General features: G+C 49.5%; 1 protein-coding gene across 1 annotated transcript in view; it reads left to right on the forward strand.

Annotated features, from left to right (window-relative positions):
- LOC128702551 (anoctamin-1-like) overlaps positions 1–14,947 on the forward strand; it is a 118,122-nt gene that overhangs the window by 23,419 nt on the left and 79,756 nt on the right. Inside the window, exons 3-4 of the mRNA XM_070105410.1 lie at positions 1,510–1,688; positions 5,160–5,238. Coding sequence (XP_069961511.1) covers positions 1,510–1,688; positions 5,160–5,238 — 258 coding nt within the window. The remainder of the gene's footprint in view (positions 1–1,509; positions 1,689–5,159; positions 5,239–14,947) is intronic.

Consider the following 14,947-nt stretch of genomic DNA (forward strand, 5'->3'; position numbering starts at 1 on the left):
TGGTTGGGGGAGATAGCCTGTAAATGAGGGTGTGTCCATGCGCCGAATAAAGGTTACGTACTCTTTGCATGCCACACTAGTCTTCTTGCAATCCTTCACATTTTCTATATTTCTTGAGGTGCTTGGCCAGGTGTGGGTTCTAAGCTGGTGCTGTATATTCCAATAGGACCCTGACGTACACGGTGTACAGTCTTGAACGATTCCTTACTGAAGTGTCTAAATGCTATTCTGAGGTTTGCTAGGCGCCCATATGCTGCAGCAGTTATCTGGTTGATCTGCGCCTCAGGAGATCTGCTCGGTGTTATACTCACCCCAAGATCCCTTTCCTTGAGTGAGATTTGTGGTCTCTGGCCCCCTAGACTGTACTCTGTCAGCGGGGTTCTTTGCCCTTCCCAAATCTTCATGACTTTGCACTTGGTGGGGTTGAACTCCAGGAGCCAGTTGCTAGATCAGGCTTGTAGTTTGTCCAGATCCCTGTGAATTCCTACCTGATCCTTATCCGATTGAATCCTCCTAAACAGCTTCACATCGTGTGTGTGTGTGTGTGTGTGTGTGTGTGTGTGTGTGTGTGTGTGTGTACTCACCTAGTTGTGGTTACAGGGGTCGAGTCATAGCATTTGCCCCACCTCTTCACTGGTCGCTACTGGGTCACTCTCCCTGTACCATGAGCTTTATCGTACCTCTTCTTAAAGCTATGAATGGATCCTGCCTCCATTACATCGGTTCCCAAACTATTCCACTTCCTGATTACTCGGTGACTGAAGAAATACTTCCTAACATCCCTGTAATACATCTGTGTCTTCAACGTCCAACTGTGTCCCCTTGTTGTTGTGTCCCATCTCAAGAACATTCTGTCTTTGTCCACCTTGTCAATTCCTCTCAGTATTTTATATGTCGTTATCATGTCCCCCCCCTATCTCTCCTGTCCTCAAGTGTCGTCAGTTCGATCTCCCTTAAGTACTCGTAGAACATACCCCTTAGCTCTGGGACTGGTCTTGTTGCAAACGTGCGTGTGTGTGTGTGTGTACTCACCTAATTGTGGTTGCAGGGTTCGAGACTCAGCTCCTGGCCCCGTGTGTGTGTGTGTGTGTGTGTGTGTATTAGCTACAAAATACATGCCAGGCTCTGTATTCCAAGAATCATGTAAAAAAGAGTATAATAACTTAGCTGCCTTCCTGTACCCAGCATAAAACAGTAGAAATTAAATAATTCATTGCTAATTTATTACTTAACAAGTGAAATAATCTTAAATGTGATAAGGTAATTATATCGGTTGGATGCTGTAAATCATATGTACCACACCGCTAAATGTAGTATGTATACAATGAATAACTCACGGATTCTTAAAGTATAATTAACAAAGGTCACTGGTCAGTAATAACTCACACGGGGGCAGAAATTCAGAAAATTAATCTGTATAATTCGACCCCTTGTTGGGATCCTCCATGTGTGTGTTACTTAACAAGCATTTGTGTTTATGTTTCGTATTTAGAATATTCTGATATGCAGGTGGGATCACAGAGAGGCCTCTACATGAGTGATGGCATCAAGACCATCGACTACGTACTAACGTCTCCACAAGAGGACCAGGACGAAGGAAACACCAGTCGACGGAGGGTGTTTGAAGACAACCTGTTGGCGGAGGGCCTCATCCTAGAGAGAGACCAAGTGGATGGTGTCCCACACAGGTTAGTGTCCTAGTGGTCTCATCCTAGAGAGAGACCAAGTGGATGGTGTCCCACACAGGTTAGTGTCCTAGTGGTCTCATCCTAGAGAGAGACCAAGTGGATGGTGTCCCACACAGGTTAGTGTCCTAGTGGCCTCATCCTAGAGAGAGACCAAGTGGATGGTGTCCCACACAGGTTAGTGTCCTAGTGGTCTCATCCTAGAGAGAGACCAAGTGGATGGTGTCCCACACAGATTAGTGTCCTAGTGGTCTCATCCTAGAGAGAGACCAAGTGGATGGTGTCCCACACAGGTTAGTGTCCTAGTGGTCTCATCCTAGAGAGAGACCAAGTGGACGGTGTCCTACACAGGTTAGTGTCCTAGTGGTCTCATCCTAGAGAGAGACCAAGTGGATGGTGTCCCACACAGGTTAGTGTCCTAGTGGTCTCATCCTAGAGAGGGACCAAGTGGACGGTGTCCTACACAGGTTAGTGTCCTAGTGGTCTCATCCTAGAGAGAGACCAAGTGGATGGTTTCCCACACAGGTTAGTGTCCTAGTGGTCTCATCCTAGAGAGAGACCAAGTGGATGGTGTCCCACACAGGTTAGTGTCCTAGTGGTCTCATCCTAGAGAGAGACCAAGTGGATGGTGTCCCACACAGGTTAGTGTCCTAGTGGTCTCATCCTAGAGAGGGACCAAGTGGACGGTGTCCTACACAGGTTAGTGTCCTAGTGGTCTCATCCTAGAGAGGGACCAAGTGGACGGTGTCCTACACAGGTTAGTGTCCTAGTGGTCTCATCCTAGAGAGAGACCAAGTGGATGGTGTCCCACACAGGTTAGTGTCCTAGTGGTCTCATCCTAGAGAGAGAACAAGTGGATGGTGTCCCACACAGGTTAGTGTCCTAGTGGTCTCATCCTAGAGAGGGACCAAGTGGATGGTGTCCCACACAGGTTAGTGTCCTAGTGGTCTCATCCTAGAGAGGGACCAAGTGGATGGTGTCCCACACAGGTTAGTGTCCTAGTGGTCTCATCCTAGAGAGAGACCAAGTGGATGGTGTCCCACACAGGTTAGTCTCCTAGTGGTCTCATCCTAGAGAGGGACCAAGTGGACGGTGTCCTACACAGGTTAGTGTCCTAGTGCTCCCCTCTACTAGATTTACGCTATTCACTTTACAAGCAAAGAACTTTGACGTCGTACATCAGCTCACTTTAATGTCCATCTCTATTTTAAGTACACTGCTACTCTCAGGGTGCCAAGTATAACGTTATTTACTTCTAGGCGAAACAGAGATAACTTGGCTATATGTCTCACTCTGCTCAACCTTATATAGCGTCCTGCTCTTCTGTTATTATTACAGGTCGTTGATAATGTGAGAAATCTGTAAAGCCCACGGAATTTCATTATTTTTTCACAGTAGTTGTTTTGCATATTGTGATATCACCTGTTTACTGTGATCTTATTGCGCACACACACATATGTATCAACATGTTAGGGACACTACCAGAGAGAGAGGTGAGGATGAGCCAGCAATACTGGGACGCATATTCGCCTTGAGTAGTTCAGACATTGAGGACTTCATATATGAAAAGCCCCTCGGAGCTAGTGATCACGTGGTTCCGACCTTTGAATACACAGAGCTACAAGTGGAGAGGGTAACAGGAGTAGGATGGGAAAAGCCAAACTACAAAAGGGGGGACTACACAGGCATGAGGAACTTCCTGCAGGAGGTTCAGTGATAAAGAGAACTGTTAGAAAAATCAGTAAACGAAATGATGGACTATGTGACAACAAGATACAAGGAGGCAGAGGAGAGGTTTGTTCCCAAGGGCAACATAAATAATGGGAAGACCAAAACAAGTTCTTGGTTCACCCAAAGGTGTAGAGAGGCAAAAGCTAAGTGTGCTAGAGAATAGAAAAAGTACAGAAGACAAAGGACCCAGGAAAATAAACAGATTAGTCGAAGAGCCAGAAACGAGTATGCACAGGTAAGGCGGGAGGCCCAGCGACGATATGAAAGCAACATAACATCGAAAGTCTGACTCGAAGCTGTTGTACAGCCACATCAGGAGGAAGACAACAGTCAAGGACCAGGTAATCAGCCTGAGGAAGGAAGGTGGGGAGATCACAAGAAACAAGCAAGAGGTATGCAAGGAACTCAACATGAGATTTAAAGTATTTACAGTGGAGACAGAAAGGGCTCCAGGAAGTCAAAATAGGGAGGTACACCAACAAGAGATATACCAACAATTGCTGGATGAAATACACACAACCGAGGAGGAGGTGAAGAAGCTGCTACATGAACTTGATACCTCAAAGGTGGTGGGACCAGACATCTCTCCGTGGGTCCTTAGAGAGGGAGCAGAGATGCTGTGTGTGCACTAATAATCTTCAACACATCCATTGAAACTGGACAACTACCTGAGGTATGGAAGACGGCAAATGTAGTCCCAATTTTTAAGAAAGGAGACAGACACGAGGCACTAAACTACAGACCTGTGTCACTCATGTGTATAGTATGCAAAGTCATGGACAAGATTATCAGGAGGAGAGTGGTGGAGCACCTAACAAGGAACAAGCTTATAAATGACATCCAGTACGGTTTCAGAGAAGGGAAATGCTGTGTCACAAATCTATTGGAGTTCTATGACAAGGTGATGGAAGTAAGACATGAGATAGATAGAGAGAGAGGGAGAGAGAGAGAGAGAGAGAGAGAGAGAGAGAGAGAGAGAGAGAGGTGGGCAGACTGCATTTCAAAAGCACATTTTCGTTGCTTTAAAAAAATCTCTTTAGCTTCACAAATATATTTGATTATATGTAGGTAACTATAAAAATTATTTGGGTAATTTTTAAAAAATAGAAATATCTCTAATATTAATTTGAGGCTCATTAATATATATTTAAATATTCTTTCACTTGATTTTAGTAACGTTAAAAATATATTTAAGTTTGATAATTGATTTTCAACGATAGTGACATGACTTAGTAGGCCTAACATGGTCCAGTAGGCCTGCCTAACATGGTCCAGTAGGTCCTAGCACGATCCAGTAGGCCTGTCTAAGATGGTCTAGTGGGTCTGTCCAACATGGCCCAGTAGATCTGTCTAACATGATCCAGTAGGCCTGTCTAACACGATCCAGTAGGCCTGTCTATATTTCTAATGGGTTGGACACTTGTTCAAAACTTGGTTACCTTCACTGTGGATACCTTTCGCCAACCAGTGGCTTCCTCAGTCCATTGGAGAAGAATACTTGAAAATCAGAAGAGTTTGAGGTAATCAGTCCCTCAACCTGGAGTCGATGTGATCAGTCCACCAGTTTTGAGGGACCGATTACTTCAAACAACTTCTAATCTCCAACCATTCTTCTCTACTGGACTGGGGAAGCCACTGGATCGCTAAACGTTGCCTCGATTAATACACCCAAGTCTTACACATGTGCCTTATTTATCCTCCTGTCGGTTCTCTGAGACATTTATCTACATCTTCGTGTTTCAGGTTCGTGAAGGTTCACGCACCGTACGAGGTGTGTGCAAGGTACGCTGAAATACTCCACCTCCGCCTGCCCATCAAGAAGGTATCATATTTGATTCTTTTTCTCGTAAAGGGAACAATAGGGACCCAAAGGTGATTATCAAGGTGTTTACTGAGAACAAAATGGCACAATACCATGAGGGGAACAATACACAAATGACCCGAACATAGGAGACGGAGAATCTGAAAGGTTGTCATGAGCCTCTCACTCTCTGTTTACCTGGAGTTTACCAGGAGAGGATTTCGGGGGTCAACGCCCCCGCGGCTTGGTCTGAGACCAGGATTCATGGTGGATCAGGGTCTGTGTGGATAATTTGTGAATATTTATCGAGGTTATGTTTCGCCCACCAGGGTTTTCTTTAGTCCAAGAAAGTAGAGTGACACCTGAGGAGTCCCGTAGCTCGATCGGTAGCGCACTCAACTCACACACTGTGGTCCGGGGTTCAATTCCCCAGTACGGCAGGAAACACTGGGAAGCGTTTCCTTAAGACACCTGATGTCCATGTTCACCCATCAGGAAAATAGGTACCTGGGTGTTAGTCGACTGGTGTGGGTGGCATCCTGGGTGTTAGTGGACTGGTGTGGGTAACATCCTGGGTGTTAGTGGACTGGTTTGGGTCACATCCTGGGTGTTAGTGGGCTGGTGTGGGTTACACCCTGGGTGTTAGTGGACTGGTGTGGGTCAAATCCTGGGTGTTAGTGGACTGGTGTGGGTCACATCCTGGGTGTTAGTGGACTGGTGTGGGTCACAACCTGGGTGTTAGTGGACTGGTGTGGGTCACATCCTGGGTGTTAGTGGACTGGCGTGGGTCACATCCTGGGTGTTAGTGGACTGGTGTGGGTCACATCCTGGGTGTTAGTGGACTGGTGTTGGTCACAACCTGGTTGTTAGTGGATTGGTGTGGGTCATATCCTGGGTGTTAGTGGACTGGTGTTAGTCACATCCTGGGTGTTAGTGGACTGGTGTGGGTCACATCCTGGGTGTTAGTGGACTGGTGTGGGTCACATCCTGGGTGTTAGTGGACTGGTGTTGGTCACATCTTGGGTGTTAGTAGACTGGTGTGGGTCTCATCCTGGGTGTTAGTGGACTGGTGTTAGTCACATCCTGGGTGTTAATGGACTGGTGTGGGTCACATCCTGGGTGTTAGTGGACTGGTGTGGGTCACATCCTGGGTGTTAGTGGACTGGTGTGGGTCACAACCTGGGTGTTAGTGGACTGGTGTGGATCACATCCTGGATGTTAGTGGACTTGTGTGGGTCACATCCTGGGTGTAGTGGACTGGTGTGGGTCACATCCTGGGTGTTAGTGGACTTGTGTGGGTCACATCCTGGGTGCTAGTGGACTGGTGTGGGTCAAATCCTGGGTGTTAGTGGGCTGGTGTGGGTCACATCCTGGGTGCTAGTGGACTGGTGTGGGTCACATCCTGGGTGTTAGTGGACTGGTGTTGGTCACATCTTGGGTGTTAGTGGACTGGTGTGGGTCACATCCTGGGTGTTAGTGGACTGGTGTTAGTCACATCCTGGGTGTTAATGGACTGGTGTGGGTCACATCCTGGGTGTTAGTGGACTGGTGTTTACCTGGAGTTTACCTGGAGAGAGTTCCGGGGGTCAACGCCCCCGCGGCCCGGTCTGAGACCAGGCCTCCTGGTGGATCAGAGCCTGATCATCCAGGCTGTTGCTGCTGGCTGCACGCAAACCAACATACGAGCCACAGCCCGGCTGATCCGGAACTGACTTTAGGTGCTTGTCCAGTGCCAGCTTGAAGACTGCCAGGGGTCTGTTGGTAATCCCCCTTATGTGTGCTGGGAGGCAATTGAACAGTCTCGGGCCCCTGACACTTATTGTATGGTCTCTTAACGTGCTAGTGACACCCCTGCTTTTCATTGGGGGGATGGTGCATCGTCTGCCAAGTCTTTTGCTTTCGTAATGAGTGATTTTCGTGTGCAAGTTCGGTACTAGTCCCTCTAGGATTTTCCAGGTGTATATAATCATGTATCTCTCCCTCCTGCGTTCCAGGGAATACAGATTTAGGAACCTCAAACGCTCCCAATAATTGAGGTGTTTTATCTCCGTTATGCGCGCCGTGAAAGTTCTCTGTACATTTTCTAGGTCGGCAATTTCACCTGCCTTGAAAGGTGCTGTTAGTGTGCAGCAATATTCCAGCCTAGATAGAACAAGTGACCTGAAGAGTGTCATCATGGGCTTGGCCTCCCTAGTTTTGAAGGTTCTCATTATCCATCCTGTCATTTTTCTAGCAGATGCGATTGATACAATGTTATGGTCCTTGAAGGTGAGATCCTCCGACATGATCACTCCCAGGTCTTTGACGTTGGTGTTTCGCTCTATTTTGTGGCCAGAATTTGTTTTGTACTCTGATGAAGATTTAATTTCCTCATGTTTACCATATCTGAGTAATTGAAATTTCTCATCGTTGAACTTCATATTGTTTTCTGCAGCCCACTGAAAGATTTGGTTGATGTCTGCCTGGAGCTTTGCAGTGTCTGCAATGGAAGACACTGTCATGCAGATTCGGGTGTCATCTGCAAAGGAAGACACGGTGCTGTGGCTGACATCCTTGTCTATGTCGGATATAAGGATGAGGAACAAGATGGGAGCGAGTACTGTGCCTTGTGGAACAGAGCTTTTCACCGTAGCTGCCTCGGACTTTACTCTGTTGACGACTACTCTCTGTGTTCTGTTAGTGAGGAAATTATAGATCCATCGACCGACTTTTCCTGTTATTCCTTTAGCACGCATTTTGTGCGCTATTACGCCATGGTCACACTTGTCGAAGGCTTTTGCAAAGTCTGTATATATTACATCTGCATTCTTTTTGTCTTCTAGTGCATTTAGGACCTTGTCGTAGTGGTCCAATAGTTGAGACAGACAGGAGCGACCTGTTCTAAACCCATGTTGCCCTGGGTTGTGTAACTGATGGGTTTCTAGATGCGTGGTGATCTTGCTTCTTAGGACCCTTTCAAAGATTTTTATGATATGGGATGTTAGTGCTATTGGTCTGTAGTTCTTTGCTGTTGCTTTACTGCCCCCTTTGTGGAGTGGGGCTATGTCTGTTGTTTTTAGTAACTGTGGGACGACCCCCGTGTCCATGCTCCCTCTCCATAGGATGGAAAAGGTTCGTGATAGGGGCTTCTTGCAGTTCTTGATGAACACAGAGTTCCATGAGTCTGGCCCTGGGGCAGAGTGCATGGGCATGTCATTTATCGCCTGTTCGAAGTCATTTGGCGTCAGGATAACATCGGATAGGCTTGTGTTAATCAAATTTTGTGGCTCTCTCATAAAAAATTCATTTTGATCTTCGACTCTCAGTCTGGTTAGCGGCTTGCTAAAAACTGAGTCATATTGGGTGTGGGTCACAACCTGGGTGTTAGTGGACTGGTGTGGATCACATCCTGGATGTTAGTGGACTTTTGTGGGTCACATCCTGGGTGTAGTGGACTGGTGTGGATCACATCCTGGGTGTTAGTGGACTGGTGTGGGTCACATCCTGGGTGCTAGTGGACTGGTGTGGGTCAAATCCTGGGTGTTAGTGGGCTAGTGTGGGTTACACCCTGGGTGTTAGTGGACTGGTGTGGGTCAAATCCTGGGTGTTAGTGGACTGGTGTGGGTCACATCCTGGGTGTTAGTGGACTGGTGTGGGTCACATCCTGGGTGTTAGTGGACTGGTGTGGGTCACATCCTGGGTGTTAGTGGACTGGTGTGGGTCACATCCTGGGTGTTAGTGGACTGGTGTGGGTCACATCCTGGGTGTTAGTGGACTGGTGTTGGTCACAACCTGGTTGTTAGTGGATTGGTGTGGGTCATATCCTGGGTGTTAGTGGACTGGTGTGGGTCACATCCTGGGTGTTAGTGGACTGGTGTGGGTCACATCCTGGGTGTTAGTGGACTGGTGTTGGTCACATCCTAGGTGTTAGTGGACTGGTGTTGGTCACATCTTGGATGTTAGTGGACTGGTGTTGGTCTCATCCTGGGTGTTAGTGGACTGGTGTTGGTCACATCCTGGGTGTTAGTGGACTGGTGTGGGTCACATCCTGGGTGTTAGTGGACTGGTGTGGGTCACATCCTGGGTGTTAGTGGACTGGTGTGGGTCACAACCTGGGTGTTAGTGGACTGGTGTTGATCACATCCTGGATGTTAGTGGACTTGTGTGGGTCACATTCTGGGTGTAGTGGACTGGTGTGGGTCACATCCTGGGTGTTAGTGGACTTGTGTGGGTCACATCCTGGGTGCTAGTGGACTGGTGTGGGTCAAATCCTGGGTGTTAGTGGGCTGGTGTGGGTCACATCCTGGGTGCTAGTGGACTGGTGTGGGTCACATCCTGGGTGTTAGTGGACTGGTGTTGGTCACATCTTGGGTGTTAGTGGACTGGTGTGGGTCACATCCTGGGTGTTAGTGGACTGGTGTTAGTCACATCCTGGGTGTTAATGGACTGGTGTGGGTCACATCCTGGGTGTTAGTGGACTGGTGTTTACCTGGAGTTTACCTGGAGAGAGTTCCGGGGGTCAACGCCCCCGCGGCCCGGTCTGAGACCAGGCCTCCTGGTGGATCAGAGCCTGATCATCCAGGCTGTTGCTGCTGGCTGCACGCAAACCAACATACGAGCCACAGCCCGGCTGATCCGGAACTGACTTTAGGTGCTTGTCCAGTGCCAGCTTGAAGACTGCCAGGGGTCTGTTGGTAATCCCCCTTATGTGTGCTGGGAGGCAGTTGAACAGTCTCGGGCCCCTGACACTTATTGTATGGTCTCTTAACGTGCTAGTGACACCCCTGCTTTTCATTGGGGGGATGGTGCATCGTCTGCCAAGTCTTTTGCTTTCGTAATGAGTGATTTTCGTGTGCAAGTTCGGTACTAATCCCTCTAGGATTTTCCAGGTGTATATAATCATGTATCTCTCCCTCCTGCGTTCCAGGGAATACAGGTTTAGAAACCTCAAGCGCTCCCAGTAATTGAGGTGTTTTATCTCCGTTATGCGCGCCGTGAAAGTTTTTCCTGTTATTCCTTTAGCACGCATTTTGTGCGCTATTATGCCATGGTCACACTTGTCGAAGGCTTTTGCAAAGTCTGTATATATTACATCTGCATTCTTTTTGTCTTCTAGTGCATTTAGGACCTTGTTGTAGTGATCCAATAGTTGAGACAGACAGGAGCGACCTGTTCTAAACCCATGTTGCCCTGGGTTGTGTAACTGATGGGTTTCTAGATGGGTGGTGATCTTGCTTCTTAGGACCCTTTCAAAGATTTTTATGATATGGGATGTTAGTGCTATTGGTCTGTAGTTCTTTGCTGTTGGTTTACTGCCCCCTTTGTGGAGTGGGGCTATGTCTGTTGTTTTTAGTAACTGAGGGACGACCCCCGTGTCCATGCTCCCTCTCCATAGGATGGAAAAGGCTCGTGATAGGGGCTTCTTGCAGTTCTTGATGAACACAGAGTTCCATGAGTCTGGCCCTGGGGCAGAGTGCATGGGCATGTCATTTATCGCCTGTTCGAAGTCATTTGGCGTCAGGATAACATCGGATAGGCTTGTGTTAATCAAATTTTGTGGCTCTCTCATAAAAAATTCATTTTGATCTTCGACTCTCAGTCTGGTTAGCGGCTTGCTAAAAACTGAGTCATATTGGGTGTGGGTCACAACCTGGGTGTTAGTGGACTGGTGTGGATCACATCCTGGATGTTAGTGGACTTTTGTGGGTCACATCCTGGGTGTAGTGGACTGGTGTGGATCACATCCTGGGTGTTAGTGGACTGGTGTGGGTCACATCCTGGGTGCTAGTGGACTGGTGTGGGTCAAATCCTGGGTGTTAGTGGGCTGGTGTGGGTCACATCCTGGGTGCTAGTGGACTGGTGTGGGTCACATCCTGAGTGTTAGTGGACTGGTGTGGGTCACATCCTGGGTGTTAGTGGACTGGCGTTGGTCACATCCTGGGTGTTAGTGGACTTGTGTGGGTCACATCCTGGGTGTTAGTGTACTGGTGTTGGTCACATCCTGGGTGTTAGTGGATTGGTGTGGGTCATATCCTGGGTGTTGGTGGACTGGTGTTAGTCACATCCTGGGTATTAGTGGACTGGTGTGGGTCACGTCCTGGATGTTAGTGGACTTGTGTGGGTCACATCCTTGGTGTTAGTGGACTGGTGTGGGTCACATCCTGGGTGTTAGTGGACTGGTGTTGGTCACATCCTGGGTGTTAGTGGACTGGTGTTAGTCATATCCTGGGTGTTAATGGACTGGTGTGGGTCACATCCTGGGTGTTAGTGGACTGGTGTGGGTCACATCCTGGGTGTTAGTGGACTGGTGTGGGTCACATCCTGGGTGTTAGTGGACTGGTGTGTGTCACATCCTGAGTGTTAGTGGACTGGTGTGGGTCACATCCTGGGTGTTAGTGAACTGGTGTGGGCTACATCCTAGGTGTTAGTGGACTGGTGTGGGTCACATCCTGGGTGTTAGTGGACTGGTGTGGGTCACATCCTGGGTCTTAGTGGACTGGTGTTAGTCATATCCTGGGTGGTAATGGACTGGTGTGGGTCACATCCTGGGTGTTAGTGGACTGGTGTGGGTCACATCCTGGGTGTTAGTGGACTGGTGTGGGTCACATCCTGGGGGTTAGTGGAATGGTGTGGGTGGCATCCTGGGTGTTAGTGGACTGGTGTGGGTCAAATCCTGGGTGTTAGTAGACTGGTGTGGGTCACATCCTGGGTGTTAGTGGACTGGTGTGGGTCACATCCTGGGTGCTAGTGGACTGGTGTGGGTCAAATCCTGGGTGTTAGTGGGCTGGTGTGGGTCACATCCTGGGTGCTAGTGGACTGGTGTGGGTCACATCCTGAGTGTTAGTGGACTGGTGTGGGTCACATCCTGGGTGTTAGTGGACTGGCGTTGGTCACATCCTGGGTGTTAGTGGACTTGTGTGGGTCACATCCTGGGTGTTAGTGTAGTGGTGTTGGTCACATCCTGGGTGTTAGTGGATTGGTGTGGGTCATATCCTGGGTGTTGGTGGACTGGTGTTAGTCACATCCTGGGTATTAGTGGACTGGTGTGGGTCACGTCCTGGATGTTAGTGGACTTGTGTGGGTCACATCCTTGGTGTTAGTGGACTGGTGTGGGTCACATCCTGGGTGTTAGTGGACTGGTGTTGGTCACATCCTGGGTGTTAGTGGACTGGTGTTAGTCATATCCTGGGTGTTAATGGACTGGTGTGGGTCACATCCTGGGTGTTAGTGGACTGGTGTGGGTCACATCCTGGGTGTTAGTGGACTGGTGTGGGTCACATCCTGGGTGTTAGTGGACTGGTGTGTGTCACATCCTGAGTGTTAGTGGACTGGTGTGGGTCACATCCTGGGTGTTAGTGAACTGGTGTGGGTTACATCCTAGGTGTTAGTGGACTGGTGTGGGTCACATCCTGGGTGTTAGTGGACTGGTGTGGGTCACATCCTGGGTCTTAGTGGACGGGTGTTAGTCATATCCTGGGTGTTAATGGACTGGTGTGGGTCACATCCTGGGTGTTAGTGGACTGGTGTGGGTCACATCCTGGGTGTTAGTGGACTGGTGTGGGTCACATCCTGGGGGTTAGTGGAATGGTGTGGGTGGCATCCTGGGTGTTAGTGGACTGGTGTGGGTCAAATCCTGGGTGTTAGTAGACTGGTGTGGGTCACATCATGGGTGTTAGTGGACTGGTGTGGGTCACATCCTGGGTGTTAGTGGACTGGTGTGGGTTACATCCTGGGCGTTAGTGGACTGGTGTGGGTGGCATCCTGGGAGTTAGTGGACTTGTGTGCGTCACATTTTGGGTGTTAATGGACTGGTGTGGGTCACATCCTGGGTGTTAGTGGACTGGTGTGGGTTACATCCTGGGCGTTAGTGGACTGGTGTGGGTGGCATCCTGGGAGTTAGTGGACTGGTGTGCGTCACATCTTGGGTGTTAGTGGACTGGTGTAGGTCACACCCTGGGTGTTAGTGGACTGGTGTGGGTCACATCCTGGGTGTTAGTGGACTGGTGTGGGTGGCATCCTGGGTGTTAGTGGACTGGTGTGGGTCACATCCTGGGTGTTAGTGGACTGGTGTGGGTGGCATCCTGGGTGTTAGTGGACTGGTGTGGGTCACATCCTGGGTGTTAGTGGACTGGTGTGGGTGGCATCCTGGATGTTAGTGGACTGGTGTGGGTCACATCCTGGGTGTTAGTGGACTGGTGTGGGTCACATTCTGGGTGTTAGTGGAATGGTGTGGATCACATCCTGGGTGTTAGTTGTCTGGTGTGGGTCACATTCTGGGTGTTAATGGACTGGTGTGGGTCACATCCTGGGTGTTAGTTGTCTGGTGTGGGTCACATTCTGGGTGTTAATGGACTGGTGTGGGTCACATCCTGGATGTTAGTGGACTGGTGTGGGTCACAACCTGGGTTCTAGTGGACTGGTGTGGGTCACATCCTGGGTGTTAGTGGACTGGTGTGGGTCACATCCTGGGTGTTAGTTGTCTGGTGTGGGTCACATTCTGGGTGTTACTGGACTGGTGTGGGTCACATCCTGGATGTTAGTGGACTGGTGTGGGTCACATTCTGGGTTCTAGTGGACTGGTGTGGGTCACATCCTGGATGTTAGTGGACTGGTGTGGGTCATATCCTGGGTGTTGGTGGACTGGTGTTAGTCACATCCTGGGTATTAGTGGACTGGTGTGGGTCACGTCCTGGATGTTAGTGGACTGGTGTTAGTCATATCCTGGGTGTTAATGGACTGGTGTGGGTCACATCCTGGGTGTTAGTGGACTGGTGTGGGTCACATCCTGGGTGTTAGTGGACTGGTGTTAGTCACATCCTGGGTGTTAGTGGAATGGTGTGGGTCACATCCTGGGTGTTAGTGGACTGGTGTGGGTCAAATCCTGGGTGTTAGTAGACTGGTGTGGGTCACATCATGGGTGTTAGTGGACTGGTGTGGGTCACATCCTGGGTGTTAGTGGACTGGTGTGGGTTACATCCTGGGCGTTAGTGGACTGGTGTGGGTGGCATCCTGGGAGTTAGTGGACTGGTGTGCGTCACATTTTGGGTGTTAGTGGACTGGTGTGGGTCACATCCTGGGTGTTAGTGGACTGGTGTGGGTTACATCCTGGGCGTTAGTGGACTGGTGTGGGTGGCATCCTGGGAGTTAGTGGACTGGTGTGCGTCACATCTTTGGTGTTAGTGGACTGGTGTAGGTCACACCCTGGGTGTTAGTGGACTGGTGTGGGTCACATCCTGGGTGTTAGTGGACTGGTGTGGGTGGCATCCTGGGTGTTAGTGGACTGGTGTGGGTCACATCCTGGGTGTTAGTGGACTGGTGTGGGTGGCATCCTGGGTGTTAGTGGACTGGTGTGGGTCACATCCTGGGTGTTAGTGGACTGGTGTGGGTGGCATCCTGGGTGTTAGTGGACTGGTGTGGGTCACATCCTGGGTGTTAGTGGACTGGTGTGGGTGGCATCCTGGGTGTTAGTGGACTGGTGTGGGTCACATCCTGGGTGTTAGTGGACTGGTGTGGGTCACATTCTGGGTGTTAGTGGAATGGTGTGGATCACATCCTGGGTGTTAGTTGTCTGGTGTGGGTCACATTCTGGGTGTTAATGGACTGGTGTGGGTCACATCCTGGATGTTAGTGGACTGGTGTGGGTCACAACCTGGGTTCTAGTGGACTGGTGTGGGTCACATCCTGGGTGTTAGTGGACTGGTGTGGGTCACATCCTGGGTGTTAGTTGTCTGGTGTGGGTCACATTCTGGGT

Source organism: Cherax quadricarinatus, chromosome 98, assembly GCF_038502225.1.
Source record: "Cherax quadricarinatus isolate ZL_2023a chromosome 98, ASM3850222v1, whole genome shotgun sequence".
In the NCBI taxonomy this organism is placed as follows: Eukaryota; Metazoa; Arthropoda; class Malacostraca; order Decapoda; family Parastacidae; genus Cherax; species Cherax quadricarinatus.